At 43.1% G+C, this 23,315-nt stretch overlaps 1 protein-coding gene across 3 annotated transcripts in view; it reads left to right on the forward strand.

Annotated features, from left to right (window-relative positions):
* plb1 (phospholipase B1) overlaps window positions 1-23,315 on the forward strand; it is a 233,711-nt gene that overhangs the window by 167,916 nt on the left and 42,480 nt on the right. For all 3 annotated transcript variants that reach the window (XR_009445665.1, XM_059645186.1, XM_059645187.1), the window contains exons 41-46: window positions 13,480-13,584; window positions 13,698-13,793; window positions 18,819-18,890; window positions 19,572-19,649; window positions 20,072-20,132; window positions 22,303-22,361. Coding sequence is in view for 2 of the 3 variants with exons in the window: in XM_059645186.1 (XP_059501169.1) it covers window positions 13,480-13,584; window positions 13,698-13,793; window positions 18,819-18,890; window positions 19,572-19,649; window positions 20,072-20,132; window positions 22,303-22,361 (471 nt within the window). In the remaining variant the exon portion in view is untranslated. The remainder of the gene's footprint in view (window positions 1-13,479; window positions 13,585-13,697; window positions 13,794-18,818; window positions 18,891-19,571; window positions 19,650-20,071; window positions 20,133-22,302; window positions 22,362-23,315) is intronic.

The following is a 23,315-nucleotide window of genomic DNA, read 5'->3' on the forward strand; positions in this document are numbered from 1 at the left end:
GCTGTTGTTGTGATGCAGTATTGGTATTGCTGTTGTTGTGGTGCAGTATTGGTATTGCTGTTGTAGTGGTGCAGTATTGGTATTGCTGTTGTAGTGGTGCAGTATTGGTATTGCTGTTGTTGTGGTGCAGTATTGGTATTGCTGTTGTTGTGGTGCAGTATTGGTATTGCTGTTGTAGTGGTGCAGTATTGGTATTGCTGTTGTAGTGACGCAGTATTGGTATTGCTGTTGTCGTGGTGCAGTATTGGTATTGCTGTTGTTGTGGTGCAGTATTGGTATTGCTGTTGTTGTGGTGCAGTATTGGTATTGCTGTTGTAGTGGTGCAGTATTGGTATTGCTGTTGTCGTGGTGCAGTATTGGTATTGCTGTTGTTGTGGTGCAGTATTGGTATTGCTGTTGCAGTGGTGCAGTATTGGTATTGCTGTTGTTGTGGTGCAGTATTGGTATTGCTGTTGTTGTGGTGCAGTATTGGTATTGCTGTTGTTCTGGTGCAGTATTGGTATTGCTGTTGTAGTGGTGCAGTATTGGTATTGCTGTTGTTCTGGTGCAGTATTGGTATTGCTGTTGTAGTGGTGCAGTATTGGTATTGCTGTTGTAGTGGTGCAGTATTGGTATTGCTGTTGATGTGATGCAGTATTGGTATTGCTGTTGTAGTGGTGCAGTATTGGTATTGCTGTTGTTGTGGTGCAGTATTGGTATTGCTGTTGTAGTGGTGCAGTATTGGTATTGCTGTTGTCGTGGTGCAGTATTGGTATTGCTGTTGTAGTGGTGCAGTATTGGTATTGCTGTTGTTGTGGTGCAGTATTGGTATTGCTGTTGATGTGATGCAGTATTGGTATTGCTGTTGTAGTGGTGCAGTATTGGTATTGCTGTTGTAGTGGTGCAGTATTGGTATTGCTGTTGTTGTGGTGCAGTATTGGTATTGCTGTTGTAGTGGTGCAGTATTGGTATTGCTGTTGTAGTGGTGCAGTATTGGTATTGCTGTTGTTGTGGTGCAGTATTGGTATTGCTGTTGATGTGATGCAGTATTGGTATTGCTGTTGTAGTGGTGCAGTATTGGTATTGCTGTTGTTCTGGTGCAGTATTGGTATTGCTGTTGTAGTGGTGCAGTATTGGTATTGCTGTTGTAGTGGTGCAGTATTGGTATTGCTGTTGTAGTGACGCAGTATTGGTATTGCTGTTGTTGTGGTGCAGTATTGGTATTTCTGTTGTAGTGGTGCAGTATTGGTATTGCTGTTGTTGTGGTGCAGTATTGGTATTGCTGTTGTAGTGGTGCAGTATTGGTATTGCTGTGGTAGTGGTGCAGTATTGGTATTGCTGTTGTTGTGGTGCAGTATTGGTATTGCTGTTGTAGTGGTGCAGTATTGGTATTGCTGTTGTAGTGGTGCAGTATTGGTATTGCTGTTGTAGTGTCGCAGTATTGGTATTGCTGTTGTTGTGGTGCAGTATTGGTATTGCTGTTGTAGTGGTGCAGTATTGGTATTGCTGTTGTAGTGGTGCAGTATTGGTATTGCTGTGGTAGTGGTGCGGTATTGGTATTGCTGTTGTAGTGGTGCGGTATTGGTATTGCTGTTGTTCTGGTGCAGTATTGGTATTGCTGTTGCAGTGGTGCAGTATTGGTATTGCTGTTGTAGTGGTGCAGTATTGGTATTGCTGTTGTAGTGTCGCAGTATTGGTATTGCTGTTGCAGTGGTGCAGTATTGGTATTGCTGTTGTAGTGACGCAGTATTGGTATTGCTGTTGCAGTGGTGCAGTATTGGTATTGCTGTTGTAGTGGTGCAGTATTGGTATTGCTGTTGTAGTGGCGCAGTATTGGTATTGCTGTTGTAGTGTTGCAGTATTGGTATTGCTGTTGTAGTGGTGCAGTATTGGTATTGCTGTTGTAGTGGTGCAGTATTGGTATTGCTGTTGTAGTGTCGCAGTATTGGTATTGCTGTTGCAGTGGTGCAGTATTGGTATTGCTGTTGTAGTGACGCAGTATTGGTATTGCAGTTGTTGTGGTGCAGTATTGGTATTGCTGTTGTAGTGGTGCAGTATTGGTATTGCTGTTGTAGTGGTGCAGTATTGGTATTGCTGTTGTTGTGGTGCAGTATTGGTATTGCTGTTGTAGTGACGCAGTATTGGTATTGCTGTTGTAGTGGTGCAGTATTGGTATTGCTGTTGTAGTGACGCAGTATTGGTATTGCTGTTGTCGTGGTGCAGTATTCGTATTGCTGTTGTCGTGGTGCAGTATTGGTATTGCTGTTGTCGTGGTGCAGTATTGGTATTGCTGTTGCTGTGGTGCAGTATTGGTATTGCTGTTGCTGTGGTGCAGTATTGGTATTGCTGTTGCAGTGGTGCAGTATTGGTATTGCTGTTGTAGTGGTGCAGTATTGGTATTGCTGATGTTGCGGTGCAGTATTGGTATTGCTGTTGTTGTGGTGCAGTATTGGTATTGCTGTTGCAGTGGTGCAGTATTGGTATTGCTGTTGTTGTGGTGCAGTATTGGTATTGCTGTTGTAGTGGTGCAGTATTGGTATTGCTGTTGCAGTGACGCAGTATTGGTATTGCGGTTGTTGTGGTGCAGTATTGGTATTGCTGTTGTAGTGACGCAGTATTGGTATTGCTGTTGTTGTGGTGCAGTATTGGTATTGCTGTTGTAGTGGTGCAGTATTGGTATTGCTGTTGTTGTGGTGCAGTATTGGTATTGCTGTTGTTGTGGTGCAGTATTGGTATTGCTGTTGTCGTGGTGCAGTATTGGTATTGCTGTTGTAGTGGTGCAGTATTGGTATTGCTGTTGCAGTGGTGCAGTATTGGTATTGCTGTTGTAGTGGTGCAGTATTGGTATTGCTGTTGCTGTGGTGCAGTATTGGTATTGCTGTTGTAGTGGTGCAGTATTGGTATTGCTGTTGTTGTGGTGCAGTATTGGTATTGCTGTTGTAGTGGTGCAGTATTGGTATTGCTGTTGTTGTGGTGCAGTATTGGTATTGCTGTTGTAGTGGTGCAGTATTGGTATTGCTGTTGTAGTGACGCAGTATTGGTATTGCTGTTGTTGTGGTGCAGTATTGGTATTGCTGTTGTTGTGGTGCAGTATTGGTATTGCTGTTGTAGTGACGCAGTATTGGTATTGCTGTTGTTGTGGTGCTGTATTGGTATTGCTGTTGTAGTGGTGCAGTATTGGTATTGCTGTTGTAGTGGTGCAGTATTGGTATTGCTGTTGTTGTGGTGCTGTATTGGTATTGCTGTTGTAGTGGTGCAGTATTGGTATTGCTGTTGTAGTGGTGCAGTATTGGTATTGCTGTTGTTGTGGTGCAGTATTGGTATTGCTGTTGTAGTGACGCAGTATTGGTATTGCTGTTGTAGTGACGCAGTATTGGTCTTGCGGGTGTTGTGGTGCCGTATTGGTATTGCTGTTGTTGTGGTGCAGTATTGGTATTGCTGTTGTAGTGGTGCAGTATTGGTATTGCTGTTGTTGTGGCGCAGTATTGGTATTGCTGTTGTAGTGGTGCAGTATTGGTATTGCTGTTGTAGTGGTGCAGTATTGGTATTGCTGTTGTAGTGGTGCAGTATTGGTATTGCTGTTGTTGTGGTGCAGTATTGGTATTGCTGTTGTAGTGGTGCAGTATTGGTATTGCTGTTGTTGTGGTGCAGTATTGGTATTGCTGTTGTAGTGGTGCAGTATTGGTATTGCTGTTGTAGTGGTGCAGTATTGGTATTGCTGTTGTTGTGGTGCAGTATTGGTATTGCTGTTGTTGTGGTGCAGTATTGGTATTGCTGTTGTAGTGGTGCAGTATTGGTATTGCTGTTGTAGTGGTGCAGTATTGGTATTGCTGTTGTAGTGACGCAGTATTGGTATTGCTGTTGTTGTGGTGCAGTATTGGTATTGCTGTTGTTGTGGTGCAGTATTGGTATTGCTGTTGTAGTGGTGCAGTATTGGTATTGCTGTTGTAGTGGTGCAGTATTGGTATTGCTGTTGTAGTGGTGCAGTATTGGTATTGCTGTTGTAGTGACGCAGTATTGGTCTTGCGGTTGGTGTGGTGCAGTATTGGTATTGCTGTTGTTGTGACGCAGTATTGGTCTTGCGGTTGGTGTGGTGCAGTATTGGTATTGCTGTTGTTGTGACGCAGTATTGGTATTGCTGTTGTTGTGGTGCAGTATTGGTATTGCTGTTGTTGTGGTGCAGTATTGGTATTGCTGTTGTAGTGGTGCAGTATTGGTATTGCTGTTGTAGTGGTGCAGTATTGGTATTGCTGTTGTCGTGGTGCAGTATTGGTATTGCTGTTGTTGTGGTGCAGTATTAGTATTGCTGTTGTAGTGACGCAGTATTGGTATTGCTGTTGTTGTGGTGCAGTATTGGTATTGCTGTTGTTGTGGTGCAGTATTGGTATTGCTGTTGTAGTGGTGCAGTATTGGTATTGCTGTTGTTGTGGTGCAGTATTGGTATTGCTGTTACAGTGGTGCAGTATTGGTATTGCTGTTGTTGTGGTGCAGTATTGGTATTGCTGTTGTTGTGGTGCAGTATTGGTATTGCTGATGTAGTGACGCAGTATTGGTATTGCTGTTGCTGTGGTGCAGTATTGGTATTGCTGTTGTTGTGGTGCAGTATTGGTATTGCTGTTGTTGTGGTGCAGTATTGGTATTGCTGTTGTCGTGGTGCAGTATTGGTATTGCTGTTGTAGTGGTGCAGTATTGGTATTGCTGTTGTTGTGGTGCAGTATTGGTATTGCTGTTGTAGTGGTGCAGTATTGGTATTGCTGTTGTAGTGGTGCAGTATTGGTATTGCTGTTGTAGTGGTGCAGTATTGGTATTGCTGTTGTTGTGGTGCAGTATTGGTATTGCTGTTGTTGTGGTGCAGTATTGGTATTGCTGTTGTTGTGGTGCAGTATTGGTATTGCTGTTGCAGTGGTGCAGTATTGGTATTGCTGTTGTAGTGGTGCAGTATTGGTATTGCTGTTGTTCTGGTGCAGTATTGGTATTGCTGTTGTTGTGGTGCAGTATTGGTATTGCTGTTGTAGTGGTGCAGTATTGGTATTGCTGTTGTTGTGGTGCAGTATTGGTATTGCTGTTGTAGTGGTGCAGTATTGGTATTGCTGTTGTTCTGGTGCAGTATTGGTATTGCTGTTGTAGTGGTGCAGTATTGGTATTGCTGTTGTAGTGGTGCGGTATTGGTATTGCTGTTGTTGTGGTGCAGTATTGGTATTGCTGTTGTAGTGGTGCAGTATTGGTATTGCTGTTGTTGTGGTGCAGTATTGGTATTGCTGTTGTAGTGACGCAGTATTGGTATTGCTGTTGTTGTGGTGCAGTATTGGTATTGCTGTTGTAGTGACGCAGTATTGGTATTGCTGTTGTTGTGGTGCAGTATTGGTATTGCGGTTGTTGTGGTGCAGTATTGGTATTGCGGTTGTTGTGGTGCAGTATTGGTATTGCTGTTGTTGTGGTGCAGTATTGGTATTGCTGTTGTCGTGGTGCAGTATTGGTATTGCTGTTGTAGTGGTGCAGTATTGGTATTGCTGTTGTTGTGGTGCAGTATTGGTATTGCTGTTGTAGTGGTGCAGTATTGGTATTGCTGTTGTAGTGGTGCAGTATTGGTATTGCTGTTGTCGTGGTGCAGTATTGGTATTGCTGTTGTAGTGGTGCAGTATTGGTATTGCTGTTGTAGTGGTGCAGTATTGGTATTGCTGTTGTTGTGGTGCAGTATTGGTATTGCTGTTGTAGTGACGCAGTATTGGTATTGCTGTTGTAGTGACGCAGTATTGGTATTGCTGTTGTTGTGGTGCAGTATTGGTATTGCTGTTGTAGTGGTGCAGTATTGGTATTGCTGTTGTTGTGGTGCAGTATTGGTATTGCTGTTGTCGTGGTGCAGTATTGGTATTGCTGTTGTAGTGACGCAGTATTGGTATTGCTGTTGTTGTGGTGCAGTATTGGTATTGCTGTTGTAGTGGTGCAGTATTGGTATTGCTGTTGTTGTGGTGCAGTATTGGTATTGCTGTTGTTGTGGTGCAGTATTGGTATTGCTGTTGTAGTGGTGCAGTATTGGTATTGCTGTTGTAGTGGTGCAGTATTGGTATTGCTGTTGTAGTGACGCAGTATTGGTATTGCTGTTGTAGTGACGCAGTATTGGTATTGCTGTTGTTGTGGTGCAGTATTGGTATTGCTGTTGTAGTGGTGCAGTATTGGTATTGCTGTTGTTGTGGTGCAGTATTGGTATTGCTGTTGTTGTGGTGCAGTATTGGTATTGCTGTTGTAGTGGTGCAGTATTGGTATTGCTGTTGTAGTGATGCAGTATTGGTATTGCTGTTGTCGTGGTGCAGTATTGGTATTGCTGTTGTTGTGGTGCAGTATTGGTATTGCTGTTGTAGTGGTGCAGTATTGGTATTGCTGTTGTTGTGGTGCAGTATTGGTATTGCTGTTGTAGTGGTGCAGTATTGGTATTGCTGTTGTAGTGGTGCAGTATTGGTATTGCTGTTGTTGTGGTGCAGTATTGGTATTGCTGTTGTAGTGGTGCAGTATTGGTATTGCTGTTGTAGTGGTGCAGTATTGGTATTGCTGTTGTTGTGGCGCAGTATTGGTATTGCTGTTGTAGTGGTGCAGTATTGGTATTGCTGTTGTAGTGGTGCAGTATTGGTATTGCTGTTGTTCTGGTGCAGTATTGGTATTGCTGTTGTTGTGGTGCAGTATTGGTATTGCTGTTGTAGTGGTGCAGTATTGGTATTGCTGTTGTTGTGGTGCAGTATTGGTATTGCTGTTGTAGTGGTGCAGTATTGGTATTGCTGTTGTAGTGGTGCAGTATTGGTATTGCTGTTGTAGTGGTGCAGTATTGGTATTGCTGTTGTAGTGGTGCAGTCTTGGTATTGCTGTTGTAGTGGTGCAGTCTTGGTATTGCTGTTGTAGTGGTGCAGTATTGGTATTGCTGTTGTAGTGACGCAGTATTGTTATTGCTGTTGTCGTGGTGCAGTATTGGTATTGCTGTTGTCGTGGTGCAGTATTGGTATTGCTGTTGTTGTGGTGCAGTATTGGTATTGCTGTTGTAGTGACGCAGTATTGGTATTGCTGTTGTTGTGGTGCAGTATTGGTATTGCTGTTGTTGTGGTGCAGTATTGGTATTGCTGTTGTAGTGGTGCAGTATTGGTATTGCTGTTGTAGTGACGCAGTATTGGTATTGCTGTTGTTGTGGTGCAGTATTGGTTGCTGTTGTAGTGGTGCAGTATTGGTATTGCTGTTGTAGTGACGCAGTATTGGTATTGCTGTTGTAGTGGTGCAGTATTGGTATTGCAGTTGTTGTGGTGCAGTATTGGTATTGCGGTTGTTGTGGTGCAGTATTGGTATTGCTGTTGTAGTGGTGCAGTATTGGTATTGCTGTTGTAGTGACGCAGTATTGTTATTGCTGTTGTCGTGGTGCAGTATTGGTATTGCTGTTGTCGTGGTGCAGTATTGGTATTGCTGTTGTCGTGGTGCAGTATTGGTATTGCTGTTGCTGTGGTGCAGTATTGGTATTGCTGTTGCAGTGGTGCAGTATTGGTATTGCTGTTGTAGTGGTGCAGTATTGGTATTGCTGTTGTTGTGGTGCAGTATTGGTATTGCTGTTGTAGTGGTGCAGTATTGGTATTGCTGTTGCAGTGACGCAGTATTGGTATTGCTGTTGTAGTGGTGCAGTATTGGTATTGCTGTTGTTGTGGTGCAGTATTGGTATTGCTGTTGTTGTGGTGCAGTATTGGTATTGCTGTTGTTGTGGTGCAGTATTGGTATTGCGGTTGTTGTGGTGCAGTATTGGTATTGCTGTTGTAGTGGTGCAGTATTGGTATTGCTGTTGTAGTGACGCAGTATTGGTATTGCTGTTGTCGTGGTGCAGTATTGGTATTGCTGTTGTCGTGGTGCAGTATTGGTATTGCTGTTGTTGTGGTGCAGTATTGGTATTGCTGTTGTCGTGGTGCAGTATTGGTATTGCTGTTGCTGTGGTGCAGTATTGGTATTGCTGTTGCAGTGGTGCTGTATTGGTATTGCTGTTGTAGTGGTGCAGTATTGGTATTGCTGTTGTTGTGGTGCAGTATTGGTATTGCTGTTGTAGTGGCGCAGTATTGTTATTGCTGTTGTAGTGGTGCAGTATTGGTATTGCTGTTGTAGTGACGCAGTATTGGTATTGCTGTTGTAGTGGTGCGGTATTGGTATTGCTGTTGTTGTGGTGCAGTATTGGTATTGCTGTTGCTGTGGTGCAGTATTGGTATTGCTGTTGTAGTGACGCAGTATTGGTATTGCTGTTGTAGTGGTGCGGTATTGGTATTGCTGTTGTAGTGGTGCAGTATTGGTATTGCTGTTGTTGTGGTGCAGTATTGGTATTGCTGTTGTTGTGGTGCAATATTGGTATTGCTGTTGTAGTGGTGCAGTATTGGTATTGCTGTTGTTGTGGTGCAGTATTGGTATTGCTGTTGTTGTGGTGCAGTATTGGTATTGCTGTTGTAGTGGTGCAGTATTGGTATTGCTGTTGTAGTGACGCAGTATTGGTATTGCTGTTGTAGTGACGCAGTATTGGTATTGCTGTTGTAGTGACGCAGTATTGGTATTGCTGTTGTAGTGGTGCAGTATTGGTATTGCTGTTGTAGTGGTGCAGTATTGGTATTGCTGTTGTAGTGGTGCAGTATTGGTATTGCTGTTGTAGTGGTGCAGTATTGGTATTGCTGTTGTAGTGGTGCAGTATTGGTATTGCTGTTGTAGTGACGCAGTATTGGTATTGCTGTTGTAGTGACGCAGTATTGGTATTGCTGTTGTAGTGGTGCAGTATTGGTATTGCTGTTGTAGTGACGCAGTATTGGTATTGCTGTTGTAGTGGTGCAGTATTGGTATTGCTGTTGTTGTGGTGCAGTATTGGTATTGCTGTTGTTGTGGTGCAGTATTGGTATTGCTGTTGTAGTGACGCAGTATTGGTATTGCTGTTGTTGTGGTGCAGTATTGGTATTGCTGTTGTTGTGGTGCAGTATTGGTATTGCTGTTGTTGTGGTGCAGTATTGGTATTGCTGTTGTTGTGGTGCAGTATTGGTATTGCTGTTGTAGTGGTGCAGTATTGGTATTGCTGTTGTTGTGGTGCAGTATTGGTATTGCTGTTGTTGTGGTGCAGTATTGGTATTGCTGTTGTAGTGACGCAGTATTGGTATTGCTGTTGTTGTGGTGCAGTATTGGTATTGCTGTTGTTGTGGTGCAGTATTGGTTTTGCTGTTGTAGTGGTGCAGTATTGGTATTGCTGTTGTAGTGGTGCAGTATTGGTATTGCTGTTGTTGTGGTGCAGTATTGGTATTGCTGTTGTTGTGGTGCAGTATTGGTATTGCTGTTGTTGTGGTGCAGTATTGGTATTGCTGTTGTAGTGGTGCGGTATTGGTATTGCTGTTGTTGTGACGCAGTATTGGTATTGCTGTTGTTGTGGTGCAGTATTGGTATTGCTGTTGCAGTGGTGCAGTATTGGTATTGCTGTTGTAGTGGTGCGGTATTGGTATTGCTGTTGTTGTGACGCAGTATTGGTATTGCTGTTGTTGTGGTGCAGTATTGGTATTGCTGTTGTAGTGGTGCAGTATTGGTATTGCTGTTGTAGTGACGCAGTATTGGTATTGCTGTTGTAGTGGTGCAGTATTGGTATTGCTGTTGTAGTGGTGCAGTATTGGTATTGCTGTTGTAGTGGTGCAGTATTGGTATTGCTGTTGTAGTGGTGCAGTATTGGTATTGCTGTTGTAGTGACGCAGTATTGGTATTGCTGTTGTTGTGGTGCTGTATTGGTATTGCTGTTGTTGTGGTGCAGTATTGGTATTGCTGTTGTAGTGACGCAGTATTGGTATTGCTGTTGTTGTGGTGCTTTATTGGTATTGCTGTTGTCGTGGTGCAGTATTGGTATTGCTGTTGTAGTGGTGCAGTATTGGTATTGCTGTTGTCGTGGTGCAGTATTGGTATTGCTGTTGTCGTGATGCAGTATTGGTATTGCTGTTGTAGTGGTGCAGTATTGGTATTGCTGTTGTTGTGGTGCAGTATTGGTATTGCTGTTGCTGTGGTGCAGTATTGGTATTGCTGTTGTTGTGGTGCAGTATTGGTATTGCTGTTGTCGTGGTGCAGTATTGGTATTGCTGTTGTTGTGGTGCAGTATTGGTATTGCTGTTGTAGTGTCGCAGTATTGGTATTGCTGTTGTTGTGGTGCAGTATTGGTATTGCTGTTGTAGTGGTGCGGTATTGGTATTGCTGTTGCAGTGTTGCAGTATTGGTATTGCTGTTGCAGTGGTGCAGTATTGGTATTGCTGTTGTTGTGGTGCAGTATTGGTATTGCTGTTGCAGTGGTGCTGTATTGGCATTGCTGTTGTTGTGGTGCAGTATTGGTATTGCTGTTGTTGTGGTGCAGTATTGGTATTGCTGTTGCAGTGGTGCTGTATTGGCATTGCTGTTGTTGTGGTGCAGTATTGGTATTGCTGTTGCAGTGGTGCAGTATTGGTATTGCTGTTGTAGTGGTGCAGTATTGGTATTGCTGTTGTTGTGGTGCAGTATTGGTATTGCTGTTGTAGTGGTGCATTATTGGTATTGCTGTTGTTGTGGTGCAGTATTGGTATTGCTGTTGTAGTGGTGCAGTATTGGTATTGCTGTTGTTGTGGTGCAGTATTGGTATTGCTGTTGTTGTGGTGCAGTATTGGTATTGCTGTTGTTGTGGTGCAGTATTGGTATTGCTGTTGTAGTGGTGCAGTATTGGTATTGCTGTTGTTGTGGTGCAGTATTGGTATTGCTGTTGTTGTGGTGCAGTATTGGTCTTGCGGTTGTTGTGATGCAGTATTGGTATTGCTGTTGTTGTGGTGCAGTATTGGTATTGCTGTTGTTGTGGTGCAGTATTGGTATTGCTGTTGTTGTGGTGCAGTATTGGTATTGCTGTTGTAGTGGTGCATTATTGGTATTGCTGTTGCAGTGGTGCAGTATTGGTATTGCTGTTGTTCTGGTGCAGTATTGGTATTGCTGTTGTAGTGGTGCAGTATTGGTATTGCTGTTGTTCTGGTGCAGTATTGGTATTGCTGTTGTAGTGGTGCAGTATTGGTATTGCTGTTGTAGTGACGCAGTTTTGGTATTGCTGTTGTTGTGGTGCAGTATTGGTATTGCTGTTGTAGTGGTGCGGTATTGGTATTGCTGTTGCAGTGGTGCAGTATTGGTATTGCTGTTGCAGTGGTGCAGTATTGGTATTGCTGTTGTTGTGGTGCAGTATTGGTATTGCTGTTGCAGTGGTGCTGTATTGGCATTGCTGTTGTTGTGGTGCAGTATTGGTATTGCTGTTGTTGTGGTGCAGTATTGGTATTGCTGTTGTAGTGGTGCAGTATTGGTATTGCTGTTGCAGTGGTGCTGTATTGGCATTGCTGTTGTAGTGGTGCAGTATTGGTATTCCTGTTGTTGTGGTGCAGTATTGGCATTGCTGTTGTAGTGGTGCAGTATTGGTATTCCTGTTGCGGCTCAGGGATACAGTTGTCACACTGATGCAGTGATGGTGCTGCTGTTGTACTAATTTAATATTGGCGTTGCTGTTGTACTGGCGTCGTGCTTGATTTGCCTTGACCTGTGTAGTACTGGTATTGTTGTCATACAGGTGCAACAATGATGTTGTTGCCATGGTGTAGTGATGGTGTTGTAATAAAATAAAGATGTTGCTGTTGTTTAGGTGTAATGATGGCATTGCTATCCGAATACTGTAGTGACGGTGTTGCAGTCATTCAGTTGCAGCGATAGTGTTGTTTTCACCCTGGTACGGTGACAATGTTGCTGTCATCCTGGTGTAGTGATGGTGTTGCTGTTGTCCTGCTGTAGTGACGGTGTTGCTGTTGTCCTCATGTAGTGATGGTGTTGCTGTTGTCCTGCTGTAGTAATGGTGTTGCTGTTGTCCTGGTGTAGTGACGGTGTTACTGTTGTCCTAGTGTGATGACGGTGTTGCTGTTTTCCTGGTGTAGTGACAGTGTTGCTGCTGTCCTGGTGTAGTGACAGTGTTGCTGCTGTCCTGGTGTATTGACGGTGTTGCTGTTGTCCTGGTGTAGTGATGGTGTTGCTGTTGTCCTGGTGTAGTGATGGTGTTGCTGTTGTCCTCATGTCGTGATGGTGTTGCTGTTGTCCTGGTGTAGTGATGGTGTTGCTGTTGTCCTCATCTAGTGATGGTGCTGCTGTTGTCCTGGTGTAGTGACGGTGTTGCTGTTGTCCTCATTAGTGACGGTGTTGCTGTTCTCCTGGTGTAGTGACGGTGTTGCTGTTGTCCTGGTGTATTGACAGTGTTGCTGTTGTCCTGGTGTAGTGACGGTGTTGCTGTTGTCCTCATTAGTGACGGTGTTGCTGTTGTCCTGGTGTATTGACGGTGCTGCTGTTGTCCTGGTGTAGTAACGGTGTTGCTGTTGTCCTGGTGTATTGACGGTGTTGCTGTTGTCCTCATGTAGTGACAGTGTTGCTGTTGTCCTGGTGTATTGACGGTGTTGCTGTTGTTCTGGTGTAGTAACGGTGTTGCTGTTGTCCTCATTAGTGACGGTGTTGCTGTTGTCCTGGTGTATTGACGGTGTTGCTGTTGTCCTGGTGTAGTAACGGTGTTGCTGTTGTCCTGGTGTATTGACGGTGTTGCTGTTGTCCTCATGTAGTGACGGTGTTGCTGTTGTCCTGGTGTAGTGACGGTGTTGCTGTTGTCCTCCTGTAGTGACGGTGTTGCTGCTGTCCTGGTGTAGTGACGGTGTTGCTGTTGTCCTGCTGTAGTGACGGTGTTGCTGTTGTCCTGGTGTAGTGATGGTGTTGCTGCTGATTTTAAGTTTCAGCTGATGGTTTTGCAGATGTCCTCCTCCAATGACTCTGACCTTTAAGACTCATTATTTGACTGACATCCTCACCCTGTGAAACAAGTCATCTCGTAGTGAATTAACATTTTTCTCAGCTTCAGATATTACTTAAAAGATGCTAAAATAGGTTTAAGGGTTACGGTTAAGATATTGTTACGGCCAAGAATTCACTTTTAAAATTACTTCAAGATAAGCACGTATGAATATGAATATATTGGCTTAAGTGCTTCAGATCGGTATGACAGGTCGGCACAACATCGAGTTAGCCGAAGGGCTGTACTGTGCTGTAATTTTCTACGTTCTATATTCAAACAGAGGAACCACGCTCTGAATGCCTTTTAGTCCACACTTCCACAGTGAATAGTAAATGGAGCAGAGCATCATCATAGGATTTAAAAACTGAAAGAACTGTGGGTGCTGTAAATCAGGCACAAAAACAGAAGTTGCTGGGAAAGCTCAGCAGGTCTGGCAGCATCTGCAAAGAAAAAAATCAGAGTTAACATTTTTGGTCTGGTGACCCTTTCTCAGAATGGGTCACTGGATCCAAAATGTTACCTCTGATATTTTTCTTCACAGATACTGCCAGGCCTGCTGAGCTTTTCCAGCAACAACTGTGTTTGATCATCATAGGATTTGTTTATTCGATAAGCAACTGGTACTTATTCCTGTATTTCTCTTACCCCTCCCACCTCAGCAAAGCATCCAAGAGCTTATTGAATCGGGAAAGTATAGTACTGGAGAGAACTTCACAGTTGTGTTACAGCCTTTCCTTCGGCATATGGAAGTCCCAATTTTAGATGTAAGTGCTAACATTTATATGTCTCTTTCTGAGGAAACACTATAACTCCTCTACTGTCACTGCCTGGCCTGCTCCATCACATACTCCTGATGTCCTTTCTCTTTGGGTTTCAGAATAAACAGCCTGATGTGTCATACTTTGCCCCTGACTGTTTCCATTTAAGCAGGAAGTTCCACGTGCAGATGTCAAGATCTCTTTGGAATAACATGGTAAGTAATTCACTTACTTGTTCGAGCACCTGCACGGGCACTGCCTCAATGTATTAAAAAATCTCATTCTCAACATTTCTAAATCCCTCCAAAGCCTTCAGCCCTGTACCTTCCCAAGATTTGTACACTCCTCCAATTTTGTCATGGATTGTCCCTGATTGTAACTGCTCTATCACTAGTCATTGTATTTTCAGCTGCCTAGGCCCTAAGCTTTTGTAATTCCTTTCTCAAACATCCAGACTGCTCTGATTCTCTTTTCCTCTTCAAGGCATTACCTAAAATCTTACCTCCTTGACTAAGTTTTTGGCCATAAATACTAACAACCCCTTTTGAAGTTTAGCGTCAGGCTTTGTTTGATGACACTGCTTCAAAGGGTTTTGGGATGTTGTACTGGTTTAAAGATTTTAAATAAATGCAGGTTGCCATTATTTGATGCTGTGCAATTAAAATCTCTCTCACTTTGGAGCCCCTTCATTGGCATTGGCCAGTGAGCCTGATACCTTGGGCTAGGATTCATTCCTGACATAGTGCTTAAAAATCCAGAGAGCCAGTTGGGAGTTCAGGCACAGTAGATCCACAGGGGGGTGAATTACTGTAACAACAGCGATAAACAAATTCACATCCTACCAGAAGTTAGGGAAGCACGGGAGACGGTCATAAACAGTGAAAAGACAAAAAAGTTAGGTATATTTTGGCCTTCAAAAAGCATTTGACAAAATGCCATTTTTGTTGGGCATATTGCAAAGTTCATGTTTTTAAGGAGGTGGTCAAGTGTTTGGATGAGGGGAGGGCATTTGATGTATATATCTGGATTTCAGCAAGGCCTTTGACAGGGTCCCACATTGGAAACTGATGAAGAAGGTAAAAGCTTAGGGTAACTTGGCAATTTGGATTCAAAATTGGTTTAATGATAGGAGCAGAAGGAGATGGTTGAAGGCTGTTTGTGAAGCCCACAGCATGCAGTGGTGTACCAAAGGTATCAGTGCTGGTTCCCTCATTGTGTGTGATATTGTAGGTGAGAATGTGGGAGTGGTGATAACGAAGTTTGCAGATGTCACAAAGATTGGCCAATAGTTGGCAGTAGGAAGGAAGGTGTTAAGTTATAGGAGGATATTAACAGATTGGTCACATAGGCAGATCAGTGGATGTTAGAATTTAACCCTGAAAAGTGTGAAGTTATGCACTTTAGAAGAAAGAAAAAGACAAAGGAGTACCTAATGAAGTTTAAACACTAGGAAGTTCAGAGGAACAGAGTTATCTTGGAGTGCTTGTCCACAGAGCCCTGAAGGTGGCAGGACAGGTGAATATGGTGGTTTTAAAAGAAAGTCACAGATCTCTCTTAAATCTAATGAATTCAAATACCTGATGAGACCCACTTGTTATGAATCCACCTGATTTCCGCTGCACAAGTCAGATCCCATACTGACATATGGCTTCCTAGATCATTTTTCACCCACACCCCCGACCAAATTATTTTGACCAGATCAGGTAAAGATGGCAGTTTCCTTCCCGATAAGACATTAGTGAACCAGATGGGCTTTCCCCCCAACAATCAGCAATGGTCATCATTAGATTCTTAATTCCAGATATTTATTAAATTCAAATTCCACCATCTGCTGTGGTGGGATTCAAACCCCGGTCCCCAGAACATTATCTGGGTCTCTGGATTAACAGTCCAGCGATAAAACCACTAGGCCATCACCTCCTCTGCATGATAACAAAGTGTGGAGCTGGATGAACACAGCAGGCCAAGCAGCATCTCAGGAGCACAAAAGCTGACGTTTCAGGCCTAGACCCTTCATTAGAGAGGGGGATGGGGAGAGGGTTCTGGAATAAATAGGGAGAGAGGGGGAGGCGGACCGAAGATGGAGAGAAAAGAAGATAGGTGGAGAGGAGAGTATAGGTGGGGAGGTAGGGAGGGGATAGGTCAGTCCAGAGAAGATGGCTAGGTCAAGGAGGTGGGATGAGGTTAGTAGGTAGGAAATGGAGGTGCGGCTTGAGATGGGAGGAAGAGATGGGTGAGAGGAAGAGCAGGTTAGGGAGGCAGAGACAGGCTGGGCTGGTTTTGGGATGCAGTGGGGGGAGGGGATGAGCTGGGCTGGTTGTGTGATGTAGTAGGGGGAATATTCCGCTTGGGAACCCTGCGGCCCAATGGTATCAATGTGGACTTCACCAGCTTCAAAATCGCCCCTTCCCCCACCACATCCCACAACCAGCCCAGTTCGTCCCCTCCCCCCACTGCATCACACAACCAGCCCAGCCTGTCTCTGCCTCCCTAACCTGTTCTTCCTCTCACCCATCCCTTCCTATGTGGACTATATTTGAAACAAAGCTCCTTCTGATCAGAGGATTAGATAGGGTGACAGTGAGAGTCTTTTTCCGAGGATGATGACGCCTGCTCGTACAAGGGGGCATAGCTACAAATTGAGGGGAGATAGATTTAAGACAGATGTCAGAGGCAGGTTCTTTACTCAGAGAGTGGTAAGAGCGTGGAACGCCCTGCCTTCCAATGTAGTTAACTCAGCCACATTAGGGGCATTTAAACAGCCCTTGGATAAGCATATGGATGACGAGGGGATAGGGTAGGGGGACGGGCTTAGATTAGTTCACAGGTCAGCGCAACATCGAGGGCTGAAGGGCCTGTTCTGCACTAGATTGTTCTATGTTCAGTGTTCTATGTTCTGATCTTTGAGTACTGTATATAACATATACCAGCCATAAACGTTCCAGTATCCTGTTAGCAACTCAATCAAAATCACTAACAGCCTGTCACTGTTACACAATTACTTAATGATATGACAACATTCCCATCTGACTAGATTCCAAGCCATCTGTTTTCCATTAGAGATAAGTGGTCTTGAGATTGTCATTAGCATGGTAATAGGAGTTATTAGCACCAGTGACACAAGAGGACAAATATTACGATACATTTACAAATACATCTCTTAGGATTGGAAGTAAATGCCCACAACAAAGTGACTGCCCAGCGGTTCACATGTATAAGGGGCTCGGCGTTTTGCCGCTCATTTCACAACAATATTGAGGATGGGAGAGGACTGGCTGCAGTGTGTTAGTAGGCATAAATTACAAAAAATAAATAATCATGGGTAGAGAATAGGAATGTCCTTATGTAGCTTCAAAAAGAAACTTAGATTTACTTGTAATTCCAGATGAAATGAACATGAATGCTCTATCTGAAACCCGGTGACTTCCAAGGTGTGGGTTGGCACAGCCTCAAATAAAAAGAACAAAGAACAAAGAAAATTACAGCACAGGAACAGGCTCTTCGGCCCTCCAAGCTTGCGCCAATCCAGAGCCTCTATCTAAACCTGTCGCCTATTAAGAAAGCTCCACCTAGCCTCATGTTAGAAGAGAAGGTTGATTTAATCCTATATCAATACCTTCAACAAACAGCACTTCTTTAGTCTGTACCCAAGTACTCTAGGCTCCTGAGTGGAGTTCAACTCACAATCTTTTGCATCAGAGGAAAGCACACACCCAACTGAGTATGGCTCTCAGCAGTGGATTTAAACTCCATTTGCTTCATATTCCCATTGGCTGTTATTTGAACCCCCAGAGGGCATCATTCATATACAAATACAGCAAACTTCATTTCCTGATAAACTCGTGGCAAAAATTGTATACCTCAAATATCACAATCTACTGCGTATTTATGCTGTAAATCTTGTATAACAGTGATGTGTATACCCTCTGCTTTACATTTCAATTACTTGTTGTGTGATTTTGAATTGATTGTAGGAGGTGTGTTGATGTTTTTAGATAGATTTTTTTGGGGGATGTTGATATCTCAAAGCCGCCCTAGGTCAGGGTTCACTGTGGCTATGCATGCCTCTTAGTTTTCTGGAATATTTGATCAACCAGCACACTCCTGAACCCATGGGGACTGGTTAAGTGGAAGTTTCCAGTACATCATTCAGAAACCCAACACAATTCGAAACCAAGACCATTTAGGCCAGCTTCAGGGAACTGGCTTCTTACTGTATGTGAATCTGAATCCCAGTCAGTGCTTTGAACATTATCCAGGCTGTTTTCCATTGAAAACAAATGGAGAGCAGCAATTTCTGACATACCTTCTTTTTGATAATTATGAAATTGAATGGCAGACTATAGCCTAGCGGCAATGTCACTGCACGGGTAATCCAGAAGCCTGGGCTCATATTCTGGAGGTATGAGTTCAAATCCCACCATGCTGGTTTGGAATAAAGATCTTACCTCAATAATAATGGTTGTTAAACTGTTGTTGTAAACATAAATCATAAATGCCCTTCAGAGAGGAGGTTGACCTATACGTGACTCCAGATCCATAATAATGTGGTTAATGCTGAATTGGAGGAAAGCATTATGAGTGCACCTGCACCATAGGGACTGCTTTGGTTCACCATCAACTTCTCAAGGGATAGGCAGCTGGGAATGGCTTTGACAAAAATGACTTCTTAAAAAAAGATGAAACAAAAGCAGAAATTGCTGGAAATGCTCAGCAGGTCTGACAGCATCAGTAAACCAGAGTTAACATTTTGTGTCCAACAACCATCCCTCAGAACTGTTCCTAGGAAGGGTCATCAGACCCAAAATGTTAACTCTGATTTCTCATCACAGATGCTGTCAGACCTGCTGAGCATTTCCAGCAATTTCTGCTTTTGGTTCCGATTTACAGCATCAGCAGTTCTTTTGGTTTCGATTAAGAATAGATGAGGCGATCATGAGACCTCCAATTATTTGAGGTTCAGGCCCACTTGCATGTCACTCGGAGAGAGAAATTGGTACAAGTCCCCGGCATTGCCAATTGAATACATAGGTATTTACCCACTTTCCATTCCAGCTTCTTCCAATCGAGTGCAACTTCTTCCCATAAGAGGCCAACCACACAACTGGCAACAGCTAAAACCACCTCTGAATTCACTGGGCTGCCATCTTGCTGTGAGCATGGGTGTATGTGCCAACACACAGAGAAGGATAGAGGACAAATCATGATGAACTGTGTTTTTTTTCTCTTTCTCTCTCCAGTTGCAGCCTGTGGGCAAAAAATCTGATTTTCAAAATCTTACAGCAAATACCTTGCTGAGCTGTCCAACCCAGGTAAGAATTGCACATTCGTTCATGGCACAGAGTTGCTTGCTCCTGGAGCTGGCGTTGACTAGAGGCCGGATCCCAGCCCACAGAATTGACCTGCGCAGCCAGAAATACATTTTACAGTTAGGATCCCATACGAAGGGTTGTCAAATTCCCCACTTCCCCAGGGCCACATGAATTCTGAACATAAATTCTGCCTTTGGGTCAAGCCAACTCAAAGCTCAGCCTGAAGCTCTGCATCATAATCCAGGGAAGACTAAAACCAAAATTTTTTAAAAATTGCAGACAGTGGGAATCTGGAATGATAGCAAATTGCTGGAGAAACTCCGCAGGTCAGTGGAGAGAAAGCAGAGTTAGTGTTACACTTCCAGGGATCCGTCTTCCGGGAGTAGAAGAGTAAAACGATCTTTGGATGGTTGAGATTGTCCATTTTGCACTATGATCAAATGTTCAGAGAGTTTATTAGGTGAATGAATTTTGTGAAATTGATTCAAAAAATAAAAGTCTTGTAGCAGGTACCAAAGTTTTCCAAATGGCTGCTAAGCGCAGTGAAATCATCTCCAGCAAGGGACTGGCTGCATTTCTTAAAATGAAATGTATACTATTGCTGAATTTATATTAAATAATGCATATATTTTTGCAATAAAAGTATTCATGAGCAATTGGTATTGCATGTTATTACTACAGGATCAACCTTTTCTTAGAACATTCAAAAACAGCAACTATACTTACCAAGGTTCAGACCCGCCTATCAAACCTCCTGAGGTATGCCACCTTAAACAATTGTGTGTTCTGCAGTAACCTGCCATTAGAAGGATGAACTATTGTGGAGTGGGACAGACAAAACTGAAAACATTTAAAAGTACCATTCTAATCTGTAATAACAACTAATCACTGTCTCAAATATAAGCATTTCACATTTTATTTCAAAGGTAGTATTTAATCCAACAGTTTGATTTGCCACTAATTTGAACTGTGAAACCACTTCTAAAAGTCTTACATGCGACACTTCATCAGAAATCCTCTGAAAACAATCAATGGATATCACATCTTCTGCAATTAATCCCCTCAAAGTATTCTGATTTGAAGAGTACTGTCCTGTAAAGGTATTATGTATAATAGAAACACCTAAATCACTGAATTTTCCTATGTTGACCCACTAAGGTGCAGAAGGATTTTTCTTTCAGAATTGGGGCAGCGATCTCTCCTGTTCAGAAAACTTAACGTCTGAAACTATTCCAACTTCAGGTCAGTAAAAGTAATCTAATTTATCTTATTCCACATTGCCCAATTTTGAGGCCTTGCTTTTGGCTCTGACCTTCACATTTGCAGAACTTGTGATCAAATTTCAGTTAATTTGCCAAATAAAGATATTTCGGTGCAATCATGTAAGAACAAAGAAACTGAAGGACTGTGATAGCTTTTACAATAGAATAATGGGTACCAGGTTATGATTGCAGGCTGGAACCTAATTGAGACATTCAGGAGGTTTCTTTATAGAACAAGACATACCTGGGAGAGATTATGGACTGGAATCTAATTGAGAGATTCTGATGGGTTATGTTCAGAATAGTGAATGCCTGGGAGTGATTACAGATTGGAACCTAATTGAAGGGGGTTCAGATGGTTTATGTATAGAATAATGGAGTAATTACAGATTAGTAGATGTGTTTCAGCAGCATATGCAATGAGACAGGAGAGATGATATTTATTGAAAGTGGGATCTCGGTGACAGAGGTGAATTTTGAATGTCCCTTTTGTACTGAGTTGATTGTGATTCAGTCTGAGACAATAGCTGTGGACTGAACAGATCATAGGGGATGGGGTTTGTGGAATGGATTGATGACATTGACATCAATCTGGAATTTTGATGAAGGTTTCAAATTGGTTCCTTGAAGCAATGCTGGTAACAATAAAGTCTCTTCTAAGAAAACCATGATTATCTTCATTTGTAATGGACATAGTTGTGTACTTATTTCATGAACTTTGATAATCATGAAAACTGTATTTGCTGAACAGTCCAAATTAAGTAGAGATTCCTTCCCACTTTGCTTTCAAGTAGTCTTTGTTAGCATGTATTTAACTATAGTATTTCTTACATGTACTTCCACAGCCTGCTGTTTCAACATATGTAAATGTAAAGTCGCTACAGACAATAAAGCTCAGAGATAATGGGAACTGCAGATGCTGGAGAATCCAAGATAACAAAGTGTGGAGCTGGATGAACACAGCAGGCCAAGCAGCATCTTAGGAGCATAAAAGCTGACGTTTCGGGCCTGGACCCTTCATCAGAAAAGGGGGATGTGGAGAGGGTTCTGAAATAAATAGGGAGAGATGGGGAGGCGGATTGACAGTAGAGCTGCTCTGTCTCATTAGAGATTTAACCTGAGGGTCACCATGCCTGAAGTGAAGTGGAGACGCTGAGAATGACAGTCCTACAGCTGGTGTGGGAATTGAACCCATGCTGTTAGTATCACTCCACATTGCAAATCAACCATCCAAGCTAACCAATTCCTTACAATCCCTTAGAAAATGATTCATTTTGGAAGGACAAACTTGAAAGCAGAATAGAGGGTTAACGGAAAGATTCTTGGCAGTGTGGAGGAGCAGAGGGATCTTGGAGTTCATGTCCACGGTTCCCTGAAAGCTGCGACCCAAGTGGATAGAGTTGTTAAGAAGGCGTATGGTGTGTTAGCTTTCAATAATAGAGGGATTGAGTTCAAGAGCCATGAAGCTATGCTCCAGCTACACAAAAGCCTGGTTCAGCCACATGTGGAGTATTGTGTCCAGTTCTGGTCGCCTCATTACAGGAAAGATGTGGAAGCATAGGAAAAGGTGCAGAGGAGATTTACCAGGATGTTGCCTGAATGGAGGGAAGGTCTTATGAGGAAAGGTTGAGAGAACGAGGGCTTTTCTCTTTAGAACGACGAAGGATGAGAGGTGACTTGATAGAGGTGTACAAAATGATCAGAGGTTTAGATAGAGTAGACAGCATAAGACTTTTTCCTAGCGTGGAGGTAGCTTTTACAAGAGGGCATAGTTTTAAAGTGAGTGGAGGTAGATACAGGGGAGACATCAGAAGTAGGTTCTTTACTCAGAGAGTGGTGTGGATCTGGAATGCATTGCCAGAGAGGGTAGTGGAGTCTTCCTCGTTAGGGGCATTTAAATAGCTATTAGATAAGCATATGGGTGATAGTATAAGGTAGGGTTGGAGGTTAGATGGGGTTCAGGGTAAAAGTTCAGCTCAACATTGTGGGCTGAAGGGCCTGTACTGTGCCGTACTGTTCTATGTTCTGTGTTCTATGTTCTAACCTAAACATACATATAACTAATAGCAAGTGTTTTAAACTGGAAACTTCTGCATTATTTTTCCACCTTCTGTTCATTTGTAATGTTTCTGTTTTTTTATGTCCTATAGTCCACAGGCTTCGACCTGCTGACATTAATGTTGTTGCAGCAATGGGAGACTCTGTAACTGTAAGTATCAATTTTGCAAATGATGCATAGGGTAACAAGACCATAAAAAGTACTTATAACCTTCACAGTCATAGCAGCATCTGTGATAGGGTCAGAGATGATGGGAGCTGCAGATGCTGGAGAATCCGAGATGACAAAGTGTGGAGCTGGATAAACACTGCTCCTAAGATGCTGCTTGGCCTGCTGTGTTTATCCAGCTCCGCACTTTGTTATCTGTGATGGGGTCTACAGGTTTCTCTACTGGACTATATAACCTGCTGTGTTTTCATTCCATGAAATATCTGCTCTACTCACAGAAACCTTACAACTGACTGTGTTATGAGGTTCTCTGCAGGGTTTGTAACATGCTTTGAGTCATTTTTCTTGCATTTAAAGTCACAGTAGAAATGATCCGATTCAGAGGTTCCAATACTTCAAGTTGATAACAAAAATAGCTTTTCCTTATTTAGTACCTTTAGGGTAAAGAAACTTCACAAGAGGTTTGGAAGAACAAGTTGAGCCAGGGAATGAAACGCTAGGAAGCAGGGTTATACACTTGGTCAGAAAGGTGTGATTTTAAGGAAGACTGTTGTGGATGAGAGGGACATGAGCAGACATTTGGTTTGGTGTATTTGGAAATTCGACACTTGTTAAAGAGCACATTGTAATTGCTAAACCAGTTCACCCTGAGCTATAGACAGGGACGGGTGAAAGCAGTGATAAAGAAACAGAGTTTATGGCAAGCAGATTGACAAACAAGAGAGTAGGAACTGCCGATGCTGGAGAATCTGAGATAACAATGTGTAGAGCTGGATGAACACAACAGGTCAAGCAGCTTCAGAGGAGTATGAAGGCTGACGTTTTGGTTCAGTACCCTTCTTTAGAAATGGGTCTGAAGAAGGGTCCAGACTGGAAACATCAGCCTTCCTGCTCCTCTGATGCTGCCTGGCCTGCTGTGTTCATCCAGTTCTTTGT

The sequence above is a fragment of the Stegostoma tigrinum genome, chromosome 4, assembly GCF_030684315.1.
Source record: "Stegostoma tigrinum isolate sSteTig4 chromosome 4, sSteTig4.hap1, whole genome shotgun sequence".
NCBI lineage: Eukaryota > Metazoa > Chordata > Chondrichthyes > Orectolobiformes > Stegostomatidae > Stegostoma > Stegostoma tigrinum.